The 24033-nt window shown below is 40.6% G+C and overlaps 1 protein-coding gene across 3 annotated transcripts in view; it reads right to left on the minus strand.

Moving 5' to 3' along the window:
- Positions 1-1042: 1042 nt before the first annotated feature.
- The window catches only part of LOC149467577 (dimethylaniline monooxygenase [N-oxide-forming] 2-like), a 55278-nt gene continuing 32287 nt past the window's right edge, over positions 1043-24033 (minus strand). For 2 of the 3 annotated variants that reach the window (XM_089671548.1, XM_089671549.1), the window contains exons 3-9: positions 17096-17284; positions 13871-14045; positions 13043-13185; positions 8921-9120; positions 5762-6108; positions 5326-5398; positions 1043-1647 (exon numbers count right to left, since the gene is read on the minus strand). In XM_089671548.1, the coding sequence (XP_089527674.1) occupies positions 1215-1647; positions 5326-5398; positions 5762-6108; positions 8921-9120; positions 13043-13185; positions 13871-14045; positions 17096-17284 (1560 nt within the window). In that variant the 3' untranslated portion in view covers positions 1043-1214. The remainder of the gene's footprint in view (positions 1648-5325; positions 5399-5761; positions 6109-8920; positions 9121-13042; positions 13186-13870; positions 14046-17095; positions 17285-24033) is intronic. The other variant, XM_089671550.1, reaches the window with a different exon arrangement.

Below are 24033 nucleotides of genomic sequence, written 5' to 3' on the forward strand. Positions count from 1 at the left end.
CACATTTTCCAAAAACTTGTGGAAAAAAATTAAATGTTAAAAAAGACTCATTATGCCTCATAAAATATACACTGGGGTGTTTTCTTCTCAAAATGGGGTAATTTTTGGGGGGTAATTCCATTGTCCTGGTGCTCCAGGGCCTTCAAAAGTGTAATAGGTAGTCAGGAATTAAATGTATAATTTATACCTATAGGACACCTGAGAGTGCTCCTTGCATGTTGGAACCCTTTGTATGGCTAGGCTATGAAAAAGTCTCCCATATGTGGTATCCCCATCCTCAGGAGGTGTAACAGAATGTGTTTTTGGGGTGTAGTTGAAAGTATGCATATGCCATGTGACAGAAATAATCTGTTACTGACAATTTTGTGGAACAAAAAAAAATCTCCAATTTCAATAGAATTGTGGGAAAAATTACAACTTAAAAAAACTCGCTATACCTCTTACTAAATACTTGGACTGTCTATGTTCCAAAAAGGGGTCATTTGGGAGGTATTTGTACTGTCCTGGCTTGTTAGTGTCTCAAGAAATAAGATAGACCCTCAGTGCATCAAGTGTGATCAAATGTGATAAATTTTCAATTACTGGTACCATAGCTTGTAGACTCTATAACTTTCACACAGACCAAATAATATAGACAGATTTAATTTATTTTTACCAAAGAAATGTAGCAGTATAAATTTTGGCCAAAATGTATGAAGAAAAAGTCCTTCTTTGCTAAACTTTACAACAGAAACAAAGAAAAATGTGGGTTTTTTTTCAAATGTGTTGGTCTTTTTTCATTTAAAAACCCAGTGCTGATTAAATTCCACAAAAAGAAAGCTCTCTTTGTGTGAAAAAAGGACAAGAATGTCATATAGGTACAGAGTAATTGTCAGTCAAAGTATGACAGTGCTGAAAACTGAAAATTGGTCTAGGCAGGAGGGGGTATAAGTGCCCAGTAGGCAAATGGTTAAACAATAAACATATACAATTTAAAGAAACATTCACATACAACGCTAAAGAACTATTAGAAAAACAAAAACTAGGCTTTGGGTCCAGAAGGTTTCAAACAACATCATAGCAATTTGTTTATTTTCTTGGTTCCATACAATGATATCCTATGAAACATCACTTTAATTAAAATAATCCTCTTTATAGCTGTGTATTCTCATTTCATCATATTGTACAATGATTTTGTTTTTGCTTTTTCATTGTTAATGAAAACATACCAACATTCAACTCATTCTGGAGCAATTTCTGTTCCACAAGATGTCCTTGAAATCATGTAACCATGTAAAATTTAGAATTTGTACTTTTCGAGATAAAACCTTTGTGCCAAACCACAAGGCTGTCACTACAGAACAGATTAATAACATTCTGCTAAACATTGTCAGTGATTGTGGCCGTTTATTCAAAATACGGCTTCTAGTTGGTTGAACTGTTCTGTTCCACTGGGTGAGGATGGCATTTCTTGCTCCAGCCCATTTTCCAGGTCCAGAGAGCCTCAGCTGGTAAGGTGTGCATGGCCCAAAGAATACTTGCCATGCCAGTTTTGGGTCTGTGAGAAAAAGATATAGCATGTTGGGATGGACTCCAATCTCCTTAGATATTTCATTAATATAATCAATATAGTGTATCTGCAGAACTTGTGTTCTTCCTACACCAAACCTACAAGAAAATATATACATGTTACTGCTAAAGAAAACATAAAGCATTCCATAAATGAATCACTTCAATTAACTTTTGAGTTAAAGCAGAATTAAACCCTCCTATCTTTTAAAGCCAAGGATGCTGCCATCTTAGCTTCTGTTTGATCTCTAACCACCATGGTGTTGCACATGTGATCAGTTATGACACAAATCATTTGATGGTTTGACAGTTTGGTTGAGAGCACAAGCAAATGTGAATGTTATCATTCAGGCGTGCCTTGAATGTAACATTTTTAGGAAACAATTAAATCGATGGCACTTTAAAGATATATTTATAAAGCAGTAAATCAACTTTCACCAAACATTTCATGCTGGTAAACACATGTACATGGAAAATTCACCTGCAGTGAATGGTTTATAAATATCCTAGGATTATTTTGTTACTGGTTTTCTGTAATACTGTTCTAATTCTTTTTTACTTCTGTTTAACTGCTTCCGCGCTACTCTATAGCAGACATACTGCTACAGGGCAGCACAGGTGCGCACACTCACGTATATATACATGATTTTGCAGTTCCGCAGCCTCCCGGTCAGTGCTTCCCCGCCAACACCTGGCAATCGCCGAGCATCACCAACGGGGGAGAGACCTGTGTATAAACAACACAGATCTCTCCCACGTCAGCTCCTGCACACTGCTTTGTATGGCTCTGCATAGCAGAGCCATACAAAGCAGTGTGCTTACAGTGAAGCACACAGCACACAGTTAACCCTTTGATCACCCCACATGTTAACCCCTTCCTGCCCAGTGCCATTAGTACAGTGTCACTGCTTTTTATTAGCACTGATTACTGTACTGGCATCACTGGGGATGTCAGTGACACCAAGTCAGTTCCCCCCAGTGTCAGAATGCCCACTGCAGTCCTGCAGTTCCGCTTATAAGTTGCTTATCGTCACCATTACTAGTAAAAAAACATTTTTTTTATTAAATTCCAGTAGATACAGTTGCAAGAAAAAGTATGTGAACCCCTTGGGGTTACGTGGAGTTTTGCATGAATTGGGCATAAAATGTGCTCTGAATGTCATCTAAGTCACAACAATAGAGGAACACAGTCTGCTGAACATAATACTACACAAACAGTAGATGTTGCCATGGTTTAATTGCACATAACATGTAAACATTCACAGTGCAGGGAGGAAAAAGTATGTGAGGCCCTAGCTTAATGACTTCTCCCAGAGCTAATTGGAGCCAGGAGTGAGCCAACCTTGACTCCAATCAGTGTGATGATATTGGATGTGTTGCTGACAGCTGTCCTGCCCTTAAAAAACACACACCTGTTTTGGGTTTACTGGTTTCAAGAAGCACTGTCTGATGTGAACCATGCCTCGCAGAAAAGAGCTCTCAGAAGACCTACGATCAAGAATTGTTGACTTGCATGAAGCTGGAAAGGGTTACAAAAGTATCTCCAAAAGCCTTGATGTTCATGTGTCCACGGTAAGACAGACTGTCTACAAATGGAGAAAGTTTAGCACTGTTGCTACTCTCCCTAGGCGCGGTCGTCCTGTAATAATGACTGCAAGAGCACAGCGCAGAATGCTGCATGAGGTAAAGAAGAATCCCAGAGTGTCAGCTAAAGACCTACAGAAATCTCTGGCACATGCTAACATTTTTGTTGACACATCTACAATAAGGAAAACATTAAACAAGAATGGAGTACATGGGAGGACACCACAGAGGAAGCCATTGCTGTCCAAAAAGAATATTGCAGCACGTTTGAAGTTTGCAAAAGAGCACCTGGATGTTCCACAGCACTACTGGCAAAATATATTGTGGACAGATGAAACCAAGATTGAGTTGTTTGGGAAGAACACACAACACTATGTGTGGAGAAAAAAAGGCACAGCACACCAACATCAAATCCTCATCCCCACTGTAAAACATGGCGGAGGGAGCATCATGGTTTGGGGCTGCTTTGCTGCCTCAGTGCCTGGACGGATTGTTGTCATTGATGGGAAAATGAATTCCAGAGTTTATCAAGACATTTTGCAGGAAAACGTACGACCATCTGTCCGCCAACTGAAGCTCCGCAGAGGATGGGTAATGCAACAGGACAATGACCCAAAGCATACAAGTAATTCAACAAAACAATGGCTGCAACAGCACAGAATACGCCTTCCGGAGTGGCCAGTCAGAGTCCTGACCTCAACCCGATTGAAATGCTGTGGCATGACCTTAAGAGAGCGATTCACACCAGACATCCCAAGAATATTGCTACACTGAAACAGTTTTGTGAAGAGGAGCGGTCCAAAATTACTCCAGATCGTTGTGCAGGTCTGATCTGCAACTACAGGAAACATTTGGTTGAGGTTATAGCTGCCAAAGGAGGGTCAACCAGTTATTAAGTCCAAAGGTTCACATACTTTTTCCTCCCTGCACTGTGAATGTTTACATGTTATGTGCAATTAAACCATGGCAACATCTAATGTTTGTGTAGTATTATGTTCAGCAGACTGTGTTCTTCTATTGTTGTGACTTAGATGACGTTCAGTGAACATTTTATGCCCAATTCATGCAAAACTCCACGTAATCCCAAGGGGTTCACATACTTTTTCTTGCAACTGTATACCGCCATTTGTAAAAGCTATAACTTTCACGTAAACTAATTAATTTACATGTATTTCTTTTTTTTAGCAAACACTTGTAGCAGAATACATTTTGGCCTAAATTTATGACAAAATTAGATTTTTTTTATTTTTTACTGGACATGTTTAATAGCAAAAAGTCAAACATATTGGGGTTTTTTTTTTCAAAATTGTCGGTATATTTTTATTTATAGCACAAAAAATAAAAACCGCAGAGGCAATCAAATACCACCAAAAGAAAACTCTATTTGTAGGGAAAAAAAGACATATATTTCATTTGGGTGCAACGTTGCATGACCGCACAATTGTCAGCTAAATTAACGCAGCGCCGTATCGCAATAAATGGCCTGCACAGGAAGGGGGGGGGGGGTAAATCCTCTGGAGGGCAAATGGTTAATGTCCCAGATTTAGACCTGCATTTTTAGACCCTTTTTTGAATTTTCCAACTTTTGTGAACAACCTCTAGATTTTGTATGTGTATAACAAAGATCTGTAAATGAATGTCCTTTATTTAAAGCAAGCCAAAACTTTTAGATAGTTTTAGAGTGGGGGAGTGTTAGGGCTATGACTCTATCTGGCAATGTCCTTCCACTTGTATCACTCATCCACATTCTCTTAAAGAAAACTGTTTTGTCACAGTCTCTGTCCCCATTATTTCCTGTCTCCTGACCCCCTGACAGCCCATTACAAAGTAGAAAAATACACTATTGGGGACAAAGATACCAAAACATCTAACAGTGTTGATGAGCTGGATGAGGATTTCTTCGTTCTTTACTCCACTAGTGAGCACTGAATGACTAGAGACTGCCAATAGATGTCATGAGCCTTACCACTGTACTGATACTGGTTCATTATAAAATGTCTTTGTATTTTTCCTTATGAAACACTTTGGGATTGTACTATGTTGTTTTCTTCTTCTGTATTTGTGGAAACTCTAATAAACAGATTGAAATTTAAAAAAATCAACAGAGGTTCTAGCCATTACCCAATAAAAGGCAAGAAAAGGTTTGGCTAGGAATTTTTATGAGGCAAGACCAGTCTTAAATTAATTTATTACCATTTATTCTTCTTGCCCTTCCATTTAGAAACACAATGTTCCATCTTCCTTGCTGATGGTAGAAGAACAGCCCCTTTTTTAAAATAAAAAAGATATTTGTAAGAATGATTAGAGTAGGAAGATGTAATTAAGACAGTCAAGTGAAAATTCTTCAACATCACAGGACAAGTCCAGTTGTCTAGCCACTACTAGTCATACCATGACCTGGATAAATGAAAACCTTCACAGTCATGGCAAAAACATATATTTTGATCTTTATATTTATGAAAAAAATTGTTTATGCTGGTACCAACAAAACCGTCTAGTAGCAAAAATCAATGATATTTACTGCTAATCCGTTTTTTTTTATCTCTAACTAAATCACATCTGAGGTATAAATGCAGCGTGACCTTTTACATGACAAATTGTAAATCCCCAATGTATCTTAAACACATACCCTTAAACACTCTGGCCACCCATCGAGCCTGTAGTTCAACTGTTGGCATAATTGATCCAAGGGGTTGTACTAATCCTAAGAAACAAATGGTTGGCTTTTCCATATGAATTGGGAAAACATATTTATACAAAGATACATCATTGTCTTTAAGGTCAATGAGTTTTATATCAAGAAAAGGAAATGTAGAGCTATATCCTGTAGCAAAAATAACTTCATCCACTTCAGCCATAGTGCCATCTTCAAAATTGACAGATGTTTCAGAGAACGATCTAATGCCAGGTTTCACCTTGATTGATCCTTGCAAGATTTGACTGGGGAGATAATCATTCACCACTGGATGTTTTAACCTTTTCAGAAAAAAACACAATGTGAACTAGAGGAGCGACAACATCTTAAAGTTTGTCAATCAGTGAATTTCATGATCTGCTACCATTTGTCCTGAGATTTGCATTATTTACTGTAGTTTTTTTTAGGGTTGAAAAAGTTTCATAGAAAAAAATGTTTCATCTTGAGCCCTGTCCCCACCCACTTGGCATGAACAGATTTCCAAAAAAGTACACGGATCAAATATTTATAGGAATAAAAGTGTTTTCCATTTTCCTTTTTCTTTTTTTTTTGGGGGGGGGGGTGTTCTTCAAGGATAATGGCTATTTATAGAACTAAAAATTATTTTGTAATTGCTGTTTGTTTGGGACAATAGATTTGAATCTCACCAGCAGATAATCCAAAGATGACAAAGGGAAATACATCCTATAGAGGCTGTGCAGCACATGAGTAGCTTCAGTGCATGCAATGAATGGCTTGGTATACCTTGGGGTGACAATGAAGGTGGTTTTAGGTCATGTAGAGTTATGAGGGAGGGGACACTTTGTTCAAATGTGGGGTGTGAGATTGGTTTGGTGGGGATGTAGTGGTAGTGGTTGTGCAGGCATGTTGGTGAGAGTTGGGGGGGGGGGCTGTGCTTTGTGCAGGTATGGAGTTGGAGCAAAGAGAAAGTACAGTTTTAAGGAGAGTACAGGCATTGTAATAAGAGATGGAGGTGTAAGTGTGGTGGGGTAAGGAGGGACTTGCAGGTGCTGTGTTGAGAAAGTAGAGGTGGGGAGGAAGATTAGGGCCAGTGGGGAGAGAAAAACCTGGAAGCGTGTTGGTGTTGGGGTTGTAGGCAGGTGGGGAGAACAGTAGGGCAGCGTATAGACAAATAGTGGGGTCTGCAGGCATTGAATGTGAGTGTCGGGTTATGGTACATTGGTGGGAGCTGTCATGCACACATGGGAGCATGCGCAGGTGGCATGTGAGACAGGTGCATGGTACAGGTGTGTAGTTAATATTGGGGTTAATAATGTACAGTAAAAAAAGGTGAGAGGTAGGGTACAATAGCAGTGGTAGAAAGAAGAACTTAGATACACTGGGTACTTGGAGAATGCGGAATGCAAGTTTGGTGGGGGAGGGGGGAAGTAGGGCTGGGGCATGGTGGTTGGTGGGGAAAAGGGTGCTGCAGGTATGGTGGATGCTGAGAGAAGTGTGGGTGCAGGCATAATAGGTGCTGAGAAAAGTGGGGCTGCAGGCTTGATAGGTGCTAGGTTGCAGGTGAGGTGGGTGCTGGGAGAGAGGGGGTTGGGTTATAGTACCTTACCCAGGCTCTTCACAGCATTCACTATCCTAGCCCTATTCAGAGTGTTCCTCCAGCCACTGCTGCCTGAGGGATGACAGACTTTCTAAAGCTCACCAAAAGTTACAATCTGATTGTCAATCTCCTTTAGATCTACCAACAGCTACTGTATGTAGTGCAAGGGCCTACCTGATTAGATACCAATTGAATGAATAGATTAGATAGGTCTTCATATTACATAGATTTGGTAATCTTAAATTTGAATGTACAAAGATTTTATGGCCAAGTTGTAATGTGTATGGTGACCCTAATAGCTTTCGTGCCTCTACAGCTGTCTCCTACTCAGACAGCTCCCTAATCTCTGACAGGTTGCATAGTATAGTCAGAACTCTGAGCATCGAGCAGGAGAAGGGTGCTGTGGTCTGTCAATTCTGGCTTCTCTATCTGCATGTTAGTGAAGGTGGGATCAAGAAGAGGCATAGCTGGGAGTTCCGCTATCAGGTCCCCAGGCTGAGGGTTGGTGTAAACTGCTGTGCAGCGTGACAGAGGCTGGGGAGCACTAGTCAGTGAAGAGTAGTATTTGGCAAGAGCTTAGTAGGGGACAGAGGGTAGGGAGTGGTCAGTGACAGGAATGGGCACAACAGAAGTTGATCAACAGGTGCCTGCCAATGGATGAGCGCCGACACTTGTTGATTACTGAGGAGACTGACAGGACACAGCTCTGTAAACAAGGCATAGCTGTGTCCTGTCAGCAGCGATCTGCTAGATTTTCTTTCCCTGCAAAGTGAGGAATAAAATCTAGCAGATTGCCTAGTATAAACACATGACACTGTATACACAAAACACATAGCTAGGTACACAGTTAACCCTTTGATTGCCCTAGATGTTTAACCGCTTCCCAGTCAGTGTCATTAATACAGTGACAATGTATATTTTTAGCACTGACAACTGTATCGGTGTCACTGGTTCCCACAAAATGTCAGTTAGTGTCAGATTGTCTGCTGCAATATTACTGTCCCACTAGAAGTCGCTGAGCACCGCCATTACTAATATAAAAAAAAAATCCTGTATATATATCACAGTTTGTAGAAACTATAGCTTTTGCACAAAGCAATCAATATATGCTTATTGGGAATTTTTTAATTAAAAATATGTAGCAGAATACATTTTGGCCTAAATTTATGAAGAAATTTGATTATTCAAAATTTTTGGGATATTTTTTATAGCAGAAAGTAAAAAATGCTTTTTTTGTTGTTGTTGTTTAGGTCTTTTTTCGTTTATAGCGCACACAGTTAAAAACCCAGAGATGATCGAATACCACCAAAATAAAGCTCTATTTGTGGGGAAAAATTTATATAAATTTCATTTATGTACAGCTGCATTTGACCGCACAAATTTCAGCTAAAGTAACGCAGCACCGTATAGCAAAAAAATTACCTTGTCATGAAGGGGGGGTAAATCCTCCGGAGCTCAAGTGGTTAAAATGAAGATAAAATAATTAATCTACTGCATTTATTGCCTTACACAGGGGAATGTATTCTTATATCTACCTGAGTTTTGGTTCGAGGCCAAAATTTGAATGATCAAACCACCCACTCATAATCTTCTCACTTATCTTGGCAGCAAGTATATCTGGTAACAGGTTTTTGATCCACATAGCGTAGCGTCTTGACATTGTCATGTCAATGGGAAAACCACCACGAGAAATACGGCTGACCACCCAGGATCCATGTCTGGTACTTAGATAAACCTAGGTAGTACAATATGGAATAGGCCATTGCAGATAATCATTTATACATAATAGTTACATTTTCCTCTTGGAAACTTTATTGCCTTTTGCATTTTTGCATTAGAATATTCATTAGAGGACCAGTACCAACAAACCTATAATTCCTAAATGGCTATCTCATATTTAATGAAGAAAGGTTATAACTAAGGATGAGATCTCATTTCTGTCTGAACATGGTGGGGCAAAAAACATGTGGGATGGTTTACTTCAGGAGGGGAGCCACATGCAACCCCTCCTATCTGGGCCTGCCAGGCTGCATGCTCAGACTCGGATAAGGGTCTGGTATACAGGTGAAACTTGAAAAATTAGAATATCGTGCAAAAGTTCATTTATTTCAGTAATGCAACTTAAAAGGTGAAACTAATATATGAGATAGACTCATTACATGCAAAGTAAGATAGTTCAAGCCGTGATTTGTCATAATTGTGATGATTATGGCTTACAACTCACGAAAACCCCAAATCCACAATCTCAGAAAATTTGAATATTACATGCAATCAATAAAACAAGGATTGTACATAGATCAATACTGGACCTCTGAAAAGTATAAGCATGCATATGTACTCAGTACTTGGTTTGGGCCCCTTTTGCAGCAATTACTGCCTCAATGCTGCGTGGCATGGAAGCTATCAGCCTGTGGCACTACTGAGGTGTTATGGAAGACCAGGATGCTTCAATAGCGGCCTTCAGCTCTTCTGCATTGTTCGGTCTCATGTCTCTCATCTTTCTCTTGGCAATGCGCCATAGATTCTTTATGGGGTTCAGGTCAGGCAAGTTTGCTGGCCAGTCAAGCACAGTAATCCCACGGTCATTGAACCAGGTTTTGGTGCTTTTGGCAGTGTGGGCAGGTGTCAAGTCCTGCTGGAAAATGAAGTCAGCATCCCCATAAAGCTCGTCTGCGGAACGAAGCATGAAGTGCTCCAAAATCTCCTGGTAGACAGCTGCGTTGACCCTGGACTTAATGAAGCACAGTGGACCAACACCAGCAGATGACATGGCTCCCCAAATCAACACAGACTGTGGAAACTTCACACTGGACTTCAAGCATCTTGCAGTGTGTGCCTCTCCATTCTTCCTCCATACTCTGGGTCCTTGGTTTCCAAATGAGATGCAAAAGTTGCTCTCATCAGAAAAGAGGACTTTGGACCACTGAGCAGCAGACCAGGTCTGTTTTTCTTTAGCCCAGGTAAGACGCTTCTGACATTGTTTGTTGTTCAGGAGTGGCTTGACGACATTTGAAGCCCATGTCTAGGATCCTTCTGTGTGTGATGTCTCTTGATTCACTGACTCCAGCCTCAGTCCACTCCTTGTGAAAGTCCCCAACACTTTTGAATGGCCTTTTCCTGACAATCCTCTCCAGGCTGCAGTCATCCCTGCTGCTTGTGCACCTTTTTCTTCCACACTTTTCCCTTCCACATAACTTTCTATTAATGTGCTTTGATACAGCACTTTGGGAACATCCAACTACTTTTGCAATTACCTTTTGAGGCTTTCCCTCCTTATGAAGGGTGTCAATGATGGTTTTCTGCACAACTGTCAGGTCAGCAGTCTTTCCCATGATTGTGATTCCTACTGAACCAGACTGAGAGACCATTTAAAGGCTCAGGAACCCTTTGCATGTGTTATAGCTTAATTAGCTGATTAGAGTGGGGCACTTTGAGCCTAGAATATTGCATCTTTTCACAATATTCTAATTTTCTGAGATTGTGGATTTGGAGTTTTCATGAGCTGTAAGCCATAATCATCACAATTATGACAAATCACGGCTTGAACTATCTTGCTTTGCATGTAATGAGTCTATCTCATATATTAGTTTCACCTTTTAAGTTGCATTACTGAAATAAATGAACTTTTGCACGATATTCTAATTTTTCAAGTTTCACCTGTAGATTTGGGAGAGAGTGTCACACTTTATTTCTAGTTTTTTTGCATGGGGCTACCCCTTAAAATATGAACTATACCCAAATGGTTTAGTATGGAATTTGGGGGGCCCTCACACCATTTTTGTTTTTTTTTTCTGTATGGTCTCCCATGACATCCATGCCAAACCCTCATCAAGGATAAGGTTCTAGTATAAATGAAGGAAATCTATGGCTGCTTTATTTACAAACAGAAATAAGTGGCCGAATCTGTCATTTAAACTGCATTTTTTTTTCTTTGCAAATATCAGTTTAGCTGTAGTAAGTTGTAAGTGGCATTACTGGTAAGATGACAAAATGGGGGAGATTTACTAAAACTGGTGCACTCTGGTACAACTGTGTATGGTAGATGGTCAGCTTCTAACTTCGACTTGTTCAATTAGGCTTTGGCAATAAAAACTGGAAGCTGATTGGTTTCAGTGCAAAATTGCACCAGATTTTGCACTCTCCAGTTTTAGTAACTAACCCTCAATGTCCAATAATCATCATTTTCACATGTATGAACTTGATAATTTCTGTACTGTATGTGACACTATAAAGTGCTCAAAATCCACATAATATTAACATCTAATGTACATGACCCTTATAAACACCACTTCAAAGTGTTTCCGTTTTATTGCTATTATAACTATATTTATTTGACTATTATTCTTAAAATTTTGACCACTGTAAGAAATAAACTAGAAAAGCTACAATTTCTGGGGAAATTGTGTGAAGTGTTCTTGCCTCCACCAGTAGTTTACAACTGGTGTGGGCGGAGTAACTCGGTGGAATGGCTTGAGTAACTGTTGTGTGGTTGGAGTGACTGGAGTAACTGTGAAAAGGTTGGACTGGGCAGAGTAACTGTGTGGAGTGTTTGGAGTGAGTAAAGATAGTAAACATTACACTAACCAATTGATTGATCAAATTTAAAAAGTGCACATGGCAAGTGCACATGAAATGCATTTCAACTTTTAATTATATATATAGCACATCAAACAGTTGAGCTTAAAAATTGTAAATAGTAAACCTAAGAGCTTTATATTGTGAGAATCACAAGACCCAGACCTACATTTTGATGCATAGTATGTCTCTGAAATATTAAAAATGAAGGCACAGCCGCAGTTTAGAAATTGCCCTTCAAATTTGAGGTGGCTAGAGTGGAGTTTCAATGAATGTCAATGGGCGGCGTGAGTTGCAAACAAATGGTCATATTGTGAAAACTATCAGGACTATGGCTTAGCCATGGACATTTTTAGTGGCAGTAGGGATAGCTGAATGTTTTGATATAAGATTTGTGTAGGTGGGCTTGAAAATGAGGGAGTGATGGCAGTTTAGAAATCATGTCCTGATTTTTCTGCTCACACTCTAGGTTTTGTCAGCTCCCACTCTAGTTTTGAACATTCCACCATTCATTCCTATGGGACCAATTTCGGCACAAAAACGCCGATATTTCGTGAACCATTCGGCGAAATGTTCCTCAAAGTAATAGCACACCAGTCGGGAACAATCCGCACGTTTCAGTATATTACTTGTCTATGTAGTGTAAAAACTGTGGGAGGAGTTAGGGTGGTAAATTTGGCTATAATATTAAGAATATATATGTGAGATAACAGTAAGTGGTCTTGCCATGCAAGAACACTTAAAAAGGTATTATGAAAGTGATGTAGGACTCTTTTCTCCTGCATTTATGAACCATTGAACTCTGTTATGCATGCCATACAATGAACAAATATGCAATATAAAAACATTTATAAAAAACTTGAAAGCACCAGAGTGTACTAGTTGTTACTGCCCTTATTTCACAATCAACAACACAATGTCTTTCTAATCTTTACACAATTATAAGCACAGATTTGTAGTGTCACAATAACTTAAAATTGATGTTTTATCTAAGGATAAGCCATAATAGATATTACCAAAAAATGAAATAAAAAGAAAGGCATGACTTATTTAGGATGAATAAGGTAAGTAAAATGAACAACCTGTTTTGCAGTGTGACTAAGTTCCACCGATATATCTCCAGCTGAATTTCCAGTGCCTACAACTAAAACTGTCTTCCCATTGTATTTTTCACTTGTTTTATAGAAACGACTGTGAATGTAATGGCCTTTGAAATATTCTATACCTGCAGAAAAAAAATACTTCGGATTTAAAAGGCTTTTTATTACTAAATGACCTGTGCTGACAATAGAATGAGGCCATTTGGTGATTTCCGTTATCATTATGATTCATGTTATCACATTCATGATCACTATCCTAAATAAAAGACAGTTTTTTGACGTGATTTGTCATATTTTTAATACCAATGCCAAAATTTCATGATTTCTGCTATGGTATGCAAACCTTTGAGCACAACTCTATATACTGTGTATCCATTGGAGAGATTTCCTATTGTGTCCCAGTAACAGGGACTGCCCCCTGTCAGTTTTTCCTCCGAAACCTGGAAAATATATATCCGTTGTGGGAATCTTTCCCATTTAATAGCGCGCAGCAACATCCCAGAAGAAGGGAGTGTCTTTCCTCTCAAAACATGTTGGCTTCATTTATTCTCAATAAATGCTTCTTATTCTACCAGCAAAAGTGCATTCTTGGACATTGGGCACTCCTTCTTTCCTAGTATGCCAACTTTAAATTATAATTGCTTTCTTGGCTGCCTTGGTGCCCATGCCATGGTACCAATTTAAGTAGTAAAATACATCAGTTATTACAAAATGTAAGTTTCACCTTGTTTTGGAAATGCTCGTTTGATGTTTTCAGATTACTCTATACCTAGTGTACTTCAGAATTCTATGTTTGTTTTTAAAACTCACCTGGAAAACAGTTTAGTGGCAGGTAGGGGTCATTATAATGTCCGTTGCAGACAATTACAGCATTAAAAGTCACAACTTTACTTTTCACATTTTCGTTCTCATGCGTTTCAATTTCAACATTCCATCTTCCACTAGTAGTAAAGTCCTCACTTTGCTTCACACTGCAAACTCTAGTCTGCACAAAATTAGGCAACATGAACAAATATAGCTAACTTTAATGATGCTGGTTAATAAAACACCAATATTTATTGTGACGTTTACATTTAGAATGTTTAGAATAAGACATGTAACCCTTCATTTTAGGGTTTTCTTTTATAAACAATAAAGCATGTGAGATACCATCTAGTTGAAGATATTTAAAGTTCAAAGAGCTGTTTTCGGTATTATTAAATTATTTCTGTGTTCTGTATTGTGACGGGAGTGACTTTGGGTGGGGGGCCCATGGAACACAGCCCCCTTTGGAGGGGTGGGGAGACCCTTGTCTCAGCTCCCCATATCCCTCTTATGTGTAAGTCACCCTGTGTTGAAATAAAACAGTCCATTTCCTGTTTTAATACAAGTCTGGTGTTGTCTCGTCTTGTATGGTCAGCGGTGGTGTCTGTGGATCTGTGTCCGGGCAGGGAAGCGGGAGTCTAGAAGAAATACCCTAGTGCAGTCGGGGTGCGGTTCCTTTACATGTATGTACAAAAGAAAAATAATCAATAAAAAGCATACTCACAAAAGAAAACACTTTTTAACTAAAGGAACTAAAGACATTAATTGGCCCAGAGCCAGGACTTTCTTAGTATGATATAGTAACAATTAGGAATGTATAATTTTTTTCTAACTATTGCTAAAAAATAACACTTTAAGATGATTATTTTGTTTTAGATATCCTTTTTTTTTTTGTTTACTTTTTTTAATACAAATGTACTTTCTTATCTATATGACAAGTCAGGACTTAATTGGAAGACAACTGCTATACTTAATAGTGCCCTGGGCTGACCAGAGTAAAGACAGGGTATAGTGCCAAAAACACACCATACCCTTCTCTGGTATTCTTTGGTGCAAAAACACACACTTTTTTGGTATTCGTAAATTCTGAAGTAAGTACTGTACTGTATGTGATCTGAAGATTAACCCTTTCATCTCTATCCTCTCTCTGTATGTGACCTATACATTAACCCCTGTACCTCTTGATCCCTCAGTGTATGGCGTATACATTTAATATGTCCAGTGCACCAGTAGCAAGCCCTGTGTTTAACCACCTCAAAACCAGTCTGTTTCTTCATTTCCAAAATAATTGTGACAAAAAAACCAGTATATCTAACAGTATATTAAAAAAAACAGCATATATATACTGGTTATATATATATGAAAAACAGTGTTTTTTTAAATACCACCAAAAAAAAGCCCTATCTGTCTTTAAAAATGATCTAAAATTAATTTGGGTACAGTAATATAAAACACAAGTGTGATTCAGCGCTGCACTAAAATCAACAATATATTATAACGCTTAAGTATAAAGTCCAAAATTTAAGGCAAGATGGAAAAAAAAGAAAGAAAGCAAAAAAAAAAAAAAAGAAAGTCCATGTGTAGCGCCTGCTTTCCTTCCTGAAAGTGGTTCTAAAGTCTCAAGGTTTTTTGCCTTCATGCATTCTATGTATGAAGGTAAAAAACCTTCTGTGTGTAGCAGCCCCCCACAGCTCCTCTAAAACTTATTTGAGCCACATCCCAATCCAACAATGTCCACGCAAGCCTCGGTTCTCTGGGGATTCTTACTCCTGATTGGCTGAGGCAGCCAATTGGCTCCCGCTGCTGTCAATCACAGTAAGTGAGCCAATCAAGAGAGATAGGGGAGGGGCTGAGCTGCGGTCACAACTCGGTAGCGTGCCTGCTCGGGTGCCCTCATAGCAAGCTGCTTGTTATGGGGGCACCGGAGAGACCCACCACTGCACAAAGCAGGTAAGTATGACATGTTTGAAGAAAAAAAAACTTTAGTATCACTTTAAGAGTTATAATAAACTGTTGATTCAAGTGCAGTGCTGAATCACATTGGTGTTTTTCATTATGATGTAAGGAGTGTGATTTTAGCAGCAGAACATTTTTATATAGGTTTTTTAATATACGGTTTTTCTATTTGGTTATACTCTTATTTTCATTTTTGTTCTTGTGATCACAAAGGTGTGCACTGGAGTATTTCTGTTAATCATTTGTTTACAGTGTTGCATGACCAAGTAACTGTCAAACGATCAAAGTGCTGAAAATGGAAAAATGACCTGAAAAGGAAGAAGTGTCACATGCTTGTCTTTAAGTGGCAACCTTTATGTGGGTGATCTGATATTTGTCGCAGTAAGTGACCTGTTTGGAGCATCAGGAGGACATTTTTACATACTTTATTAAGAGTGCTGGGGAATGCAAAATTTTTGCCCCCATTACCTAGTGCTAAAAGATAGTGGATATGTAGCTGATCCATTTACTCATCTTCAGCATTTGAAGGAGAAGTACAGCCAAAGCTCTTTTAGCTGTACTACTGTGGATCACAGGGGCGTAGTTCATTCTGCACTCCTGTGACTAGTTTTCAGCTGAAAACAGATTGAAGCTCACTATCAGCTGACGTCATTTAGCTGGTCCAGGCTGGGGAAGCATCCTGACTTTAAAGTCGGGATTCACCCCCGAGTCTGGAGCTGCTCCTGGCTCAGTCTCTCAACAAACCACTGAGAACTGGAGCCAGCCATTCTCTCCCCCTCCACAGCCCAGCAATTCCGTGAGCACGGGGGGGGGGGGGGGCAGAGCAGACAGCAGTGACCAGGGGCAGACTGACCATTTAGGAACTCAGGCATTGATGTCAGTAAGGGGCCCCATGAGATGCCCCTGCTACCTTTTATAGGCTTTTTTGGTGTGGTTTGAGTGTGGGTGAGGACACAGGGGCCCCATGATCCCCTGTTGCCCGGGGGCCCCATGAGTTGTCAGTCCGTCCCTGGTGGTGACTGAAAGTTGCTCAAAGCAATGAAAACTCATATGATCACACTTGGAGGTGGCAGGGGACAGATGCAGCTTTAGACTGATGCTGTATCCACCTAGGTAAATTTAATTTGGGGTAAAAAAACAAACCCATACTTTTCTTTCACCTTAGCACATTACAAGGTAAGGTTAGGTGGATTCTTCTGCTGATTACCTCATCATCATAATTTAATATGTGGAAACAGCGTAATCATAATGTATTTGTTGTAATAACTGACTTACCTGGCACTGAATATATTTCAGCAGATCAAAGTGCTCAGCATACAGGTGAAGGTATTCTAAGATCTTGGAATGATGAAGATATACAGGAAAATCCTCTGGCATTGGAAAGTCACTGTAGCACATCATCTCTTTGGAGGTATTAGTGAACACAGACTGGTAGATACTGGCTCTTCCTTCTTCCACCATCTCCTGTTAAGGATATGAAATTTTATAGATCAAAATATTATTCATAACTGCCTGCATTACCCCACTACCACCAATCACATTCACTGCTGGCTCCTCCTCCCTTTCAAGTGCTTGCTATGGGGACACTAGTGTGGACTCACTTCTAAGCCAGGCTGTGTGTCTGTATTTATTCTGAATGGCACCCCCACACATCTCAGCCCGCAGCATGATTGTGGGTGCGGGAACCGCTGGGAAACCACATGGCCTTTATGATTTCCCTGCAGCCTCGTTTTCAATAAGGTGCATGCACCTTTTTAATCACTTAGATTGTAAGCTCCAAGGAACAGGACTCACCTAACCCTCTCAAAACCCTCCTCACCCTCTTAATGTGGAAATGCAGGCACAGCAGCCCATTCAAATGAATAGGCTGTCGTTCCCAAGCAAATGCGGCCCACTTTAAACACTCAAGTAAAAGAAGCCCACAATATTAGTTACTATATACTTTTGCAGAACTTACTGATGATTTAAATTATAGGGGCTTTTGCTCTCACTATTTACAAATACAAAAAAAGTGACTCCCACACTTAAGAGAGCAGTTCCAGAGACAGGCAAGTGAGTGGGCTGATCTATGGGCTGATACTATATGGCGGTAATGGTATTAGTGATCATCTCTGCAAGATCCTTTGCTGCATTCACTAACACAGGCTTAACCTACCCTTCCAAAATGCTAACAATCAATAAATCACAATGCAGATCAGTTTGGTATCTGCTTTCCTGAGTCAGTTTAAGCATAGATAGAATTTCTAAGTCCTAATAAAGGGGGACAGTGTGTGGCCCAAAACACATTGACATTCATCTGCTTTGAATCAATGTTATTATTGAAAACCTTGGTTTCTTAGACATTTATTTGGTGTTCATTGGAATGTATGTGTGGATTTTCAACTATAGATCCCTTACATGTTTTTGAAGGGGAGTCTCCGTCTTGTGGAGTGCTGCTGAATTGAAGCCAGTCTGCCAGGTGACAATTTCAGTGACCCTTAGAAAATCAGAATCCAGCTCCCAGTTTGTTCTTGTGTTTGCCACACTTATGACAGCAGCAGGGGCGGACTGACAACTCATGGGGCCCCCGGGCAATAGGGGATCATGGGGCCCCTGTGTCCTTGCCCAAACTCATAAAAGCCTATGAAAAAGGTACCAAGGGCATCTCATGGGGCCACCTACTGACCCCGGGCCCTCGGGCAGTGCCCGCATTTCCAAATGGTCAATCCACCCCTGGACAGCAGTTCCAGAGACAGCCAAGTGAGAGTGTACCCTATACCCTAAAGAACTAAGGGCTCATGCACAAGGCTGTAATGAAATTGCTGATCATCTACACAGGCTCATCTTGGCAGAAGCTGGCAAAGAGGTTCTGTGTAATAAAAATGCAAGTAATGGTCCATAATTACACATATACAGTATAGACATGTAGACCTCCATAAGCGTAAAACATCCATAGAATTCTTCCTCTATTCCTCTTCAGTAATTTACACATATACTATACATCACATACAAAAATACAGTAGAATGGGACCACAATAGAGCTCTCTGAATAGCAATAATTTATTAAAAGCTCCTAAAATCAACACATATTTAAAAAGCACCCACAGTGCTATGTATCTCAGCATGAATAAACATGGTTTGTAGTGTTCTGACTGTACAATCTCTTTTAGATCTACCAACTACAATGTAGTGCTAGGACCTGCCTGGTTAGATACAAAATGTTTAGATAGTTTAGGACGTTTTTCATATTACATAGTTTTGGTAAATCTAAAGTTGACTCTGCAAAATGTGTACAATAAGATTGTAATATGTATTGTGAGCATTACTGTCTGCTAATGTCCGCTATGTACTTGTCTGTTCTACAAGGAAAATTGCAAGGATCTGATCATTGTTATAGAGTTATTATGCAAATACTGTGACCCTACTTGCATATGGTAATATTGCATTGCCTTATACCTCCTGTTTCCTGTTCTATGTCTGACCTGGATGCAGTTCTGTTGTACAACATGATTCCTCACACCAGCATCTTGTGTTGTCTGCATTCCTGTACATGAAACATGGTGTCAGAAGTGACTTGAATCAGGACTGAGCCTCTTGTTTGGAGCACAGCAGCTTTGGGAAACACAGGTTTGTTTACTACAGCCCAAGACTGTGGATTTTCTGATATTTGATAGCTCAGAGCAGGGGCGGACTGACCATTTGGAAGCTCGGGCACTGCCCGAGGGCCCGGGGTCAGTAGGGGGCCCATGAGATGCCCATGGTATCTTTTTCATAGGTTTTTTTGAGTTTGGGCAAGGACACAGGGGCCCCATGATCCCCTATTGCCCGGGAGCCCCATAAGTTGTCAGTCCGCCCCTGGCTCAGAGGCTTACTGACATTATGGCTGCCATGAATTTCATACCTCCCCCAGAGGGGATGAGAATGTGTGGGGATTGGAGCAGCAATTGGGAATCTTTCAGAGCTGAATTTGAAGATTATTCTCTGGCTACAGGCTTGAATGAGAAATGTGCAGTAGTGCAGGCAGCAACTCTGAGAAGAGTCATGGGCAGTGAATGCAGGCATGTGTATAAACACAATGTGACCCTCACAGCAGATCAGCAAGACAATGCTACAGCCATTCTAAATGCACTGGAAGCTTATTTTGAACCTGCTAAAAATGTCATTTATGAAAGGTATGTGTTTTGATGCTGCAAACAAGAAGAGGGAGAATCTTTTGATAACTTTGTTACACGCTTGAGAGAAAACGCAGCAACTTGTGAATATGGTACACTCAGAGACGAATTGATAAGGGACAAAATTGTTCTTGGTATTGCTAGCGAGAGCACACGCAGGTGCCTCCTAAGAGAACATGAGTTAACTCTACACACAGCCATTGCAAATACTGTGGGACTGTGCATCAAAGAATTAAAGAGCAGTGTCCAGCTTATGGGAAGTCTTGTAAGTCTGGAGGAAGAACAAACCATTTTGCTAATGTTTGTTTGTCAAGTAAACGACGGCCATCAATAGGCAAATTACACAACGTGGAGAACACATCCGCATATGAGGAAGAGCCACACACCACTGAAGTTATATACAGCAGTGAATTGATCGGTGCTGTGCAATCCAGAGGAAAGAAATGGTTTGTCACTTTACATTTAAATAATAATCCCCAATCCTGCCAGCTCGATTCAGGAGCAATGTGTGATGTAATGTGCTTAAGAGACAAAATGGTGTTAGCACCAGAAACACGTCTACTGCCAAGTGACACCAGATTAAAGTTATACTCAGGTGTGATTATGAAATCTCTAGGGCTCTTCAAGACAGAATGTGCCATACGTGGACTAACACACAAGCTGGAGTTTGAAATTGTGGAAGCCTGCCAAAAGCCACTGTTGTCTGGCTCAACTTGTGAGCGTCTAGGGCTGATACGTTTCTCCGTCCCTGCAGAGCTTAATGTGATGGACAATCTATCCAAGGGGCCCTTGACAAAACAACTTCTGCTAAAGGAATTTAGTGATGTGTTTACTGGGCCAGTAGAATCTGTACCAGGGAAAGTTAATTTCGACCTTGATGTGAGTGTCCTTCCAGTCCAATGTGCACCACGCAATGTGTCGGTGGCATTAAAACAGGCAGTTAAGGCACAGCTTGACCAATATGAGGCCAATGGACACTTGGCACCAGTGACTGACCCAACTGACTGGATAAGTAACATGTTGATTGTAAGGAAGCCAAATAAGCTATGAATATGCATAGATCTCAAATTCTTAAATATGGCACTGAGGCGAACTCACTACATCATGCCAACTCTTGAGGATGTTTTGTACAAGCTGCCTAAGGCACGCCTGTTCACACTTGTTGATGTCCGGGATGCATTTTTACAGCGTAAGTTGAATGATGCAAGTAGTTACATGACAACCTTCTGGACTCCATGGGGCAGGAAAAGATGGCTCAAACTGCCTTTTGGAGTATCAGTTGCACCAGAGGTGTATCAACGTAAACAACATGAACTATTGGCTGGACTCAGTGGTATTGAACCAATGACATCCTTGTGGTTGGCTGTGGGGACACAGATGAGGAAGCAGAGCAAGATCATGATGGCAAACTTCTGGAACTGATGAATCGTTGTAGGCAGGTAAAATTGAGACTTGGCATGAAAAAACTGCAATTCTAGGTCAAAGAGGTCCGCTTTCATGGACAAATTCTAACCTGGGAGGGTTTGAAGGCTGACCCAGAAAAAATCAGAGCCATACTGGATATGCCGCAGCCAGAAAATGTGAAATCCCTGCAGCGCTTCATTGGATTTGTTACCTACCTAGCAAAATTCCTACCACACCTCTCAGAGGTGTGCGAGCCATTGAGAAGGCTTCTGGACAAGGACACTGTTTGGCATTGGCTTCCTAAGCATGATAATGCAGTGCAGGACATAAAAGGCTTGGTCGCAGACACACTTGTTCTGAAGTACTATGACGTTACAAAACATGTAACTATTCAAAGCTATGCAAGCAAACTGGACTTGGGTGTTGCCTATTGCAAGCTGGCCAGCCTATCGCTTTTGCTTTAAGGGCACTGACTCTTACCGAACAAAACTACGCACAAATAGAAAAGGAATGTCTGAGTATAGTGTTTGCCTGCCAGCGCTTTCACCACTACCTCTATGGGCGCGACGAGATCACGGCAGAAACTGACCATAAACCTCTGATTTCTATTTTCAAGAAACCACTTTTGTGTGCACCCAAACGTCTACAGAGCATGTTGCTCACATTACAAAACTATTGCCTAAATGTTGTCTATAAACCTGATCCTGAAATGTACATTAGTGACACTCTTAGCAGAGCTACAGCAGCAGGTGGTACACCTGAGTATGCACAACACACAGTTTGCAATGTTCAATGGGACCTGGATGTTATGTCACAGATTAATCATTCAGACTATTTAAATGTCACGGACCAACTATTGCTTCAGATAAAACAGCACACTGAAACCAATGAGAGTTTGCAGGCTCTTAAATATGTTGTTCTGAATGGTTGGCCTGATTCCAAGTTGGAAGTGCCATTACTTGTGAGAGAATATTGGACTTTCAGAGATGAAATCACCATTCAAGATAGTATACTGTACAAGGGGCAAGGGTCATCATTCCTAAATCTTTAAGATCGGAGATGCTTACTCGTATTCATGCCAGTCACATTTGTGGAGAAGCATGCTATAGGCAAGCACGTGATACCCTATACTGGCCCAACATGCAGAATGAGATTGGAGACTTTGTTAGCTGTTGCTCGGCATGCAATGAATATGCGCAGGCACAACAGAAAGAACCTATGATGTCACATGTGCTGCCCACCCGGCCTTGGCAAATTGTAAGCATGGACTTACTGAATTGTGCTGGGCAGGATTTTCTACTAATTGGTGAACACTATTCTGACTTTTGGGAGATTGAGCTACTTCCTGACCTGTCTGCTGATACTACCATCAAGCGTTGTAAATCACAGTTTGCACGTTATGGCCAGCCGGACAGAGTAATCTCAGATAATGGCCCTCAATTTGCATGTGAGCAATTCAGACGGTTCTCTACAGATTGGGGATTCAAGCATGTTACCTCATCCCCGAGGCACCCGCAAGCCAATGGCAAAGCGGAATCGGCTGTCAAGATAGTTAAAAATCTTTGTAAGAAGGCCAAGTTTGATGGTACTGATCCGTGGAAGGCCATTCTACATTGGAGAAACACCCCAACTGAAGGCATGGACAATAGTCCTACACAGCGCTTGATATCTAGGAGACTGAAGACTTCATTGTCTGTGGCCAACAAATTACTTGATCCTTGTGTGGTTCCAGGTGTCCCGGCAAAACTGCAGCGGAGGAAACAGATTGCCAAACTATCATACGATGTGTCTGCTAAAGACTTACCTGAACTAAGCATTAAAGAGCCAATCCGTATGAAGCCGCTTACAGGTGACAGGACCGGTCGCTGGAGACTGGGTTCCTGTGTTCAGAGGGTTGTTCCTCAATCATATCTTGTGGATGTAGAAGGCAGTCTTTACCGCCGCAATCGAGTGGACCTGCGAAGGGCAGAACGATTCACCGCACAAGCCTATGAGCATCCTGCACGTGATACTCCTGAGGTGCTCAATGCCCCAAGTCCTACTGGACCATATACTCAAAGCAGAGAGAATTCTGCTGTCATATCAGGATACACTGAGGATGACATAATGCAGCCACATATCCCGTCAAGTTCCTCTCTGCCAAACACACCAGCCAGGAAAGAGGGTAGCTCCTTATCAACACCTTCTGGAGCTGAATAGATTTCCCCAGGCAAAATCCCTGTGGCCTTGCGTAGTGGTCGAGTTTCAAGACCACCAGATAGACTCAATCTGTAGTGTATCTACCAGTAACACAGTATGTTATGTTCAAGACTGTTCAGGATCTGTTTTAGTTTAATTGTTTACAAGGTTTGAATTGAATGTAAGAAAGGGAGATGTTATAGAGTTACTATGCAAATACTGTGACCCTACTTGCATATGGTAATATTGCATTGCCTTATACTTCCTGTTTCCTGTTCTATGTCTGACCTGGATGCAGTTTTGTTGTACAACATGATTCCTCACACCAGCAGCTTGTGTTGTCTTCATTCTTGTACATGAAACAATCATTTGGCTAAACTAGATTCCAGAATCTATGATCAGCATTATAGTGTATGTAAACTCTAACAATACATTTTCTTCTTTGCTCCCTTTTGGTCTATTAAATTATGTCTTTTAGAC

Source organism: Staurois parvus, unplaced genomic scaffold, assembly GCF_062004578.1.
Source record: "Staurois parvus isolate SC_StPar_1 unplaced genomic scaffold, SC_StPar_1.0 ptg000106l, whole genome shotgun sequence".
NCBI lineage: Eukaryota > Metazoa > Chordata > Amphibia > Anura > Ranidae > Staurois > Staurois parvus.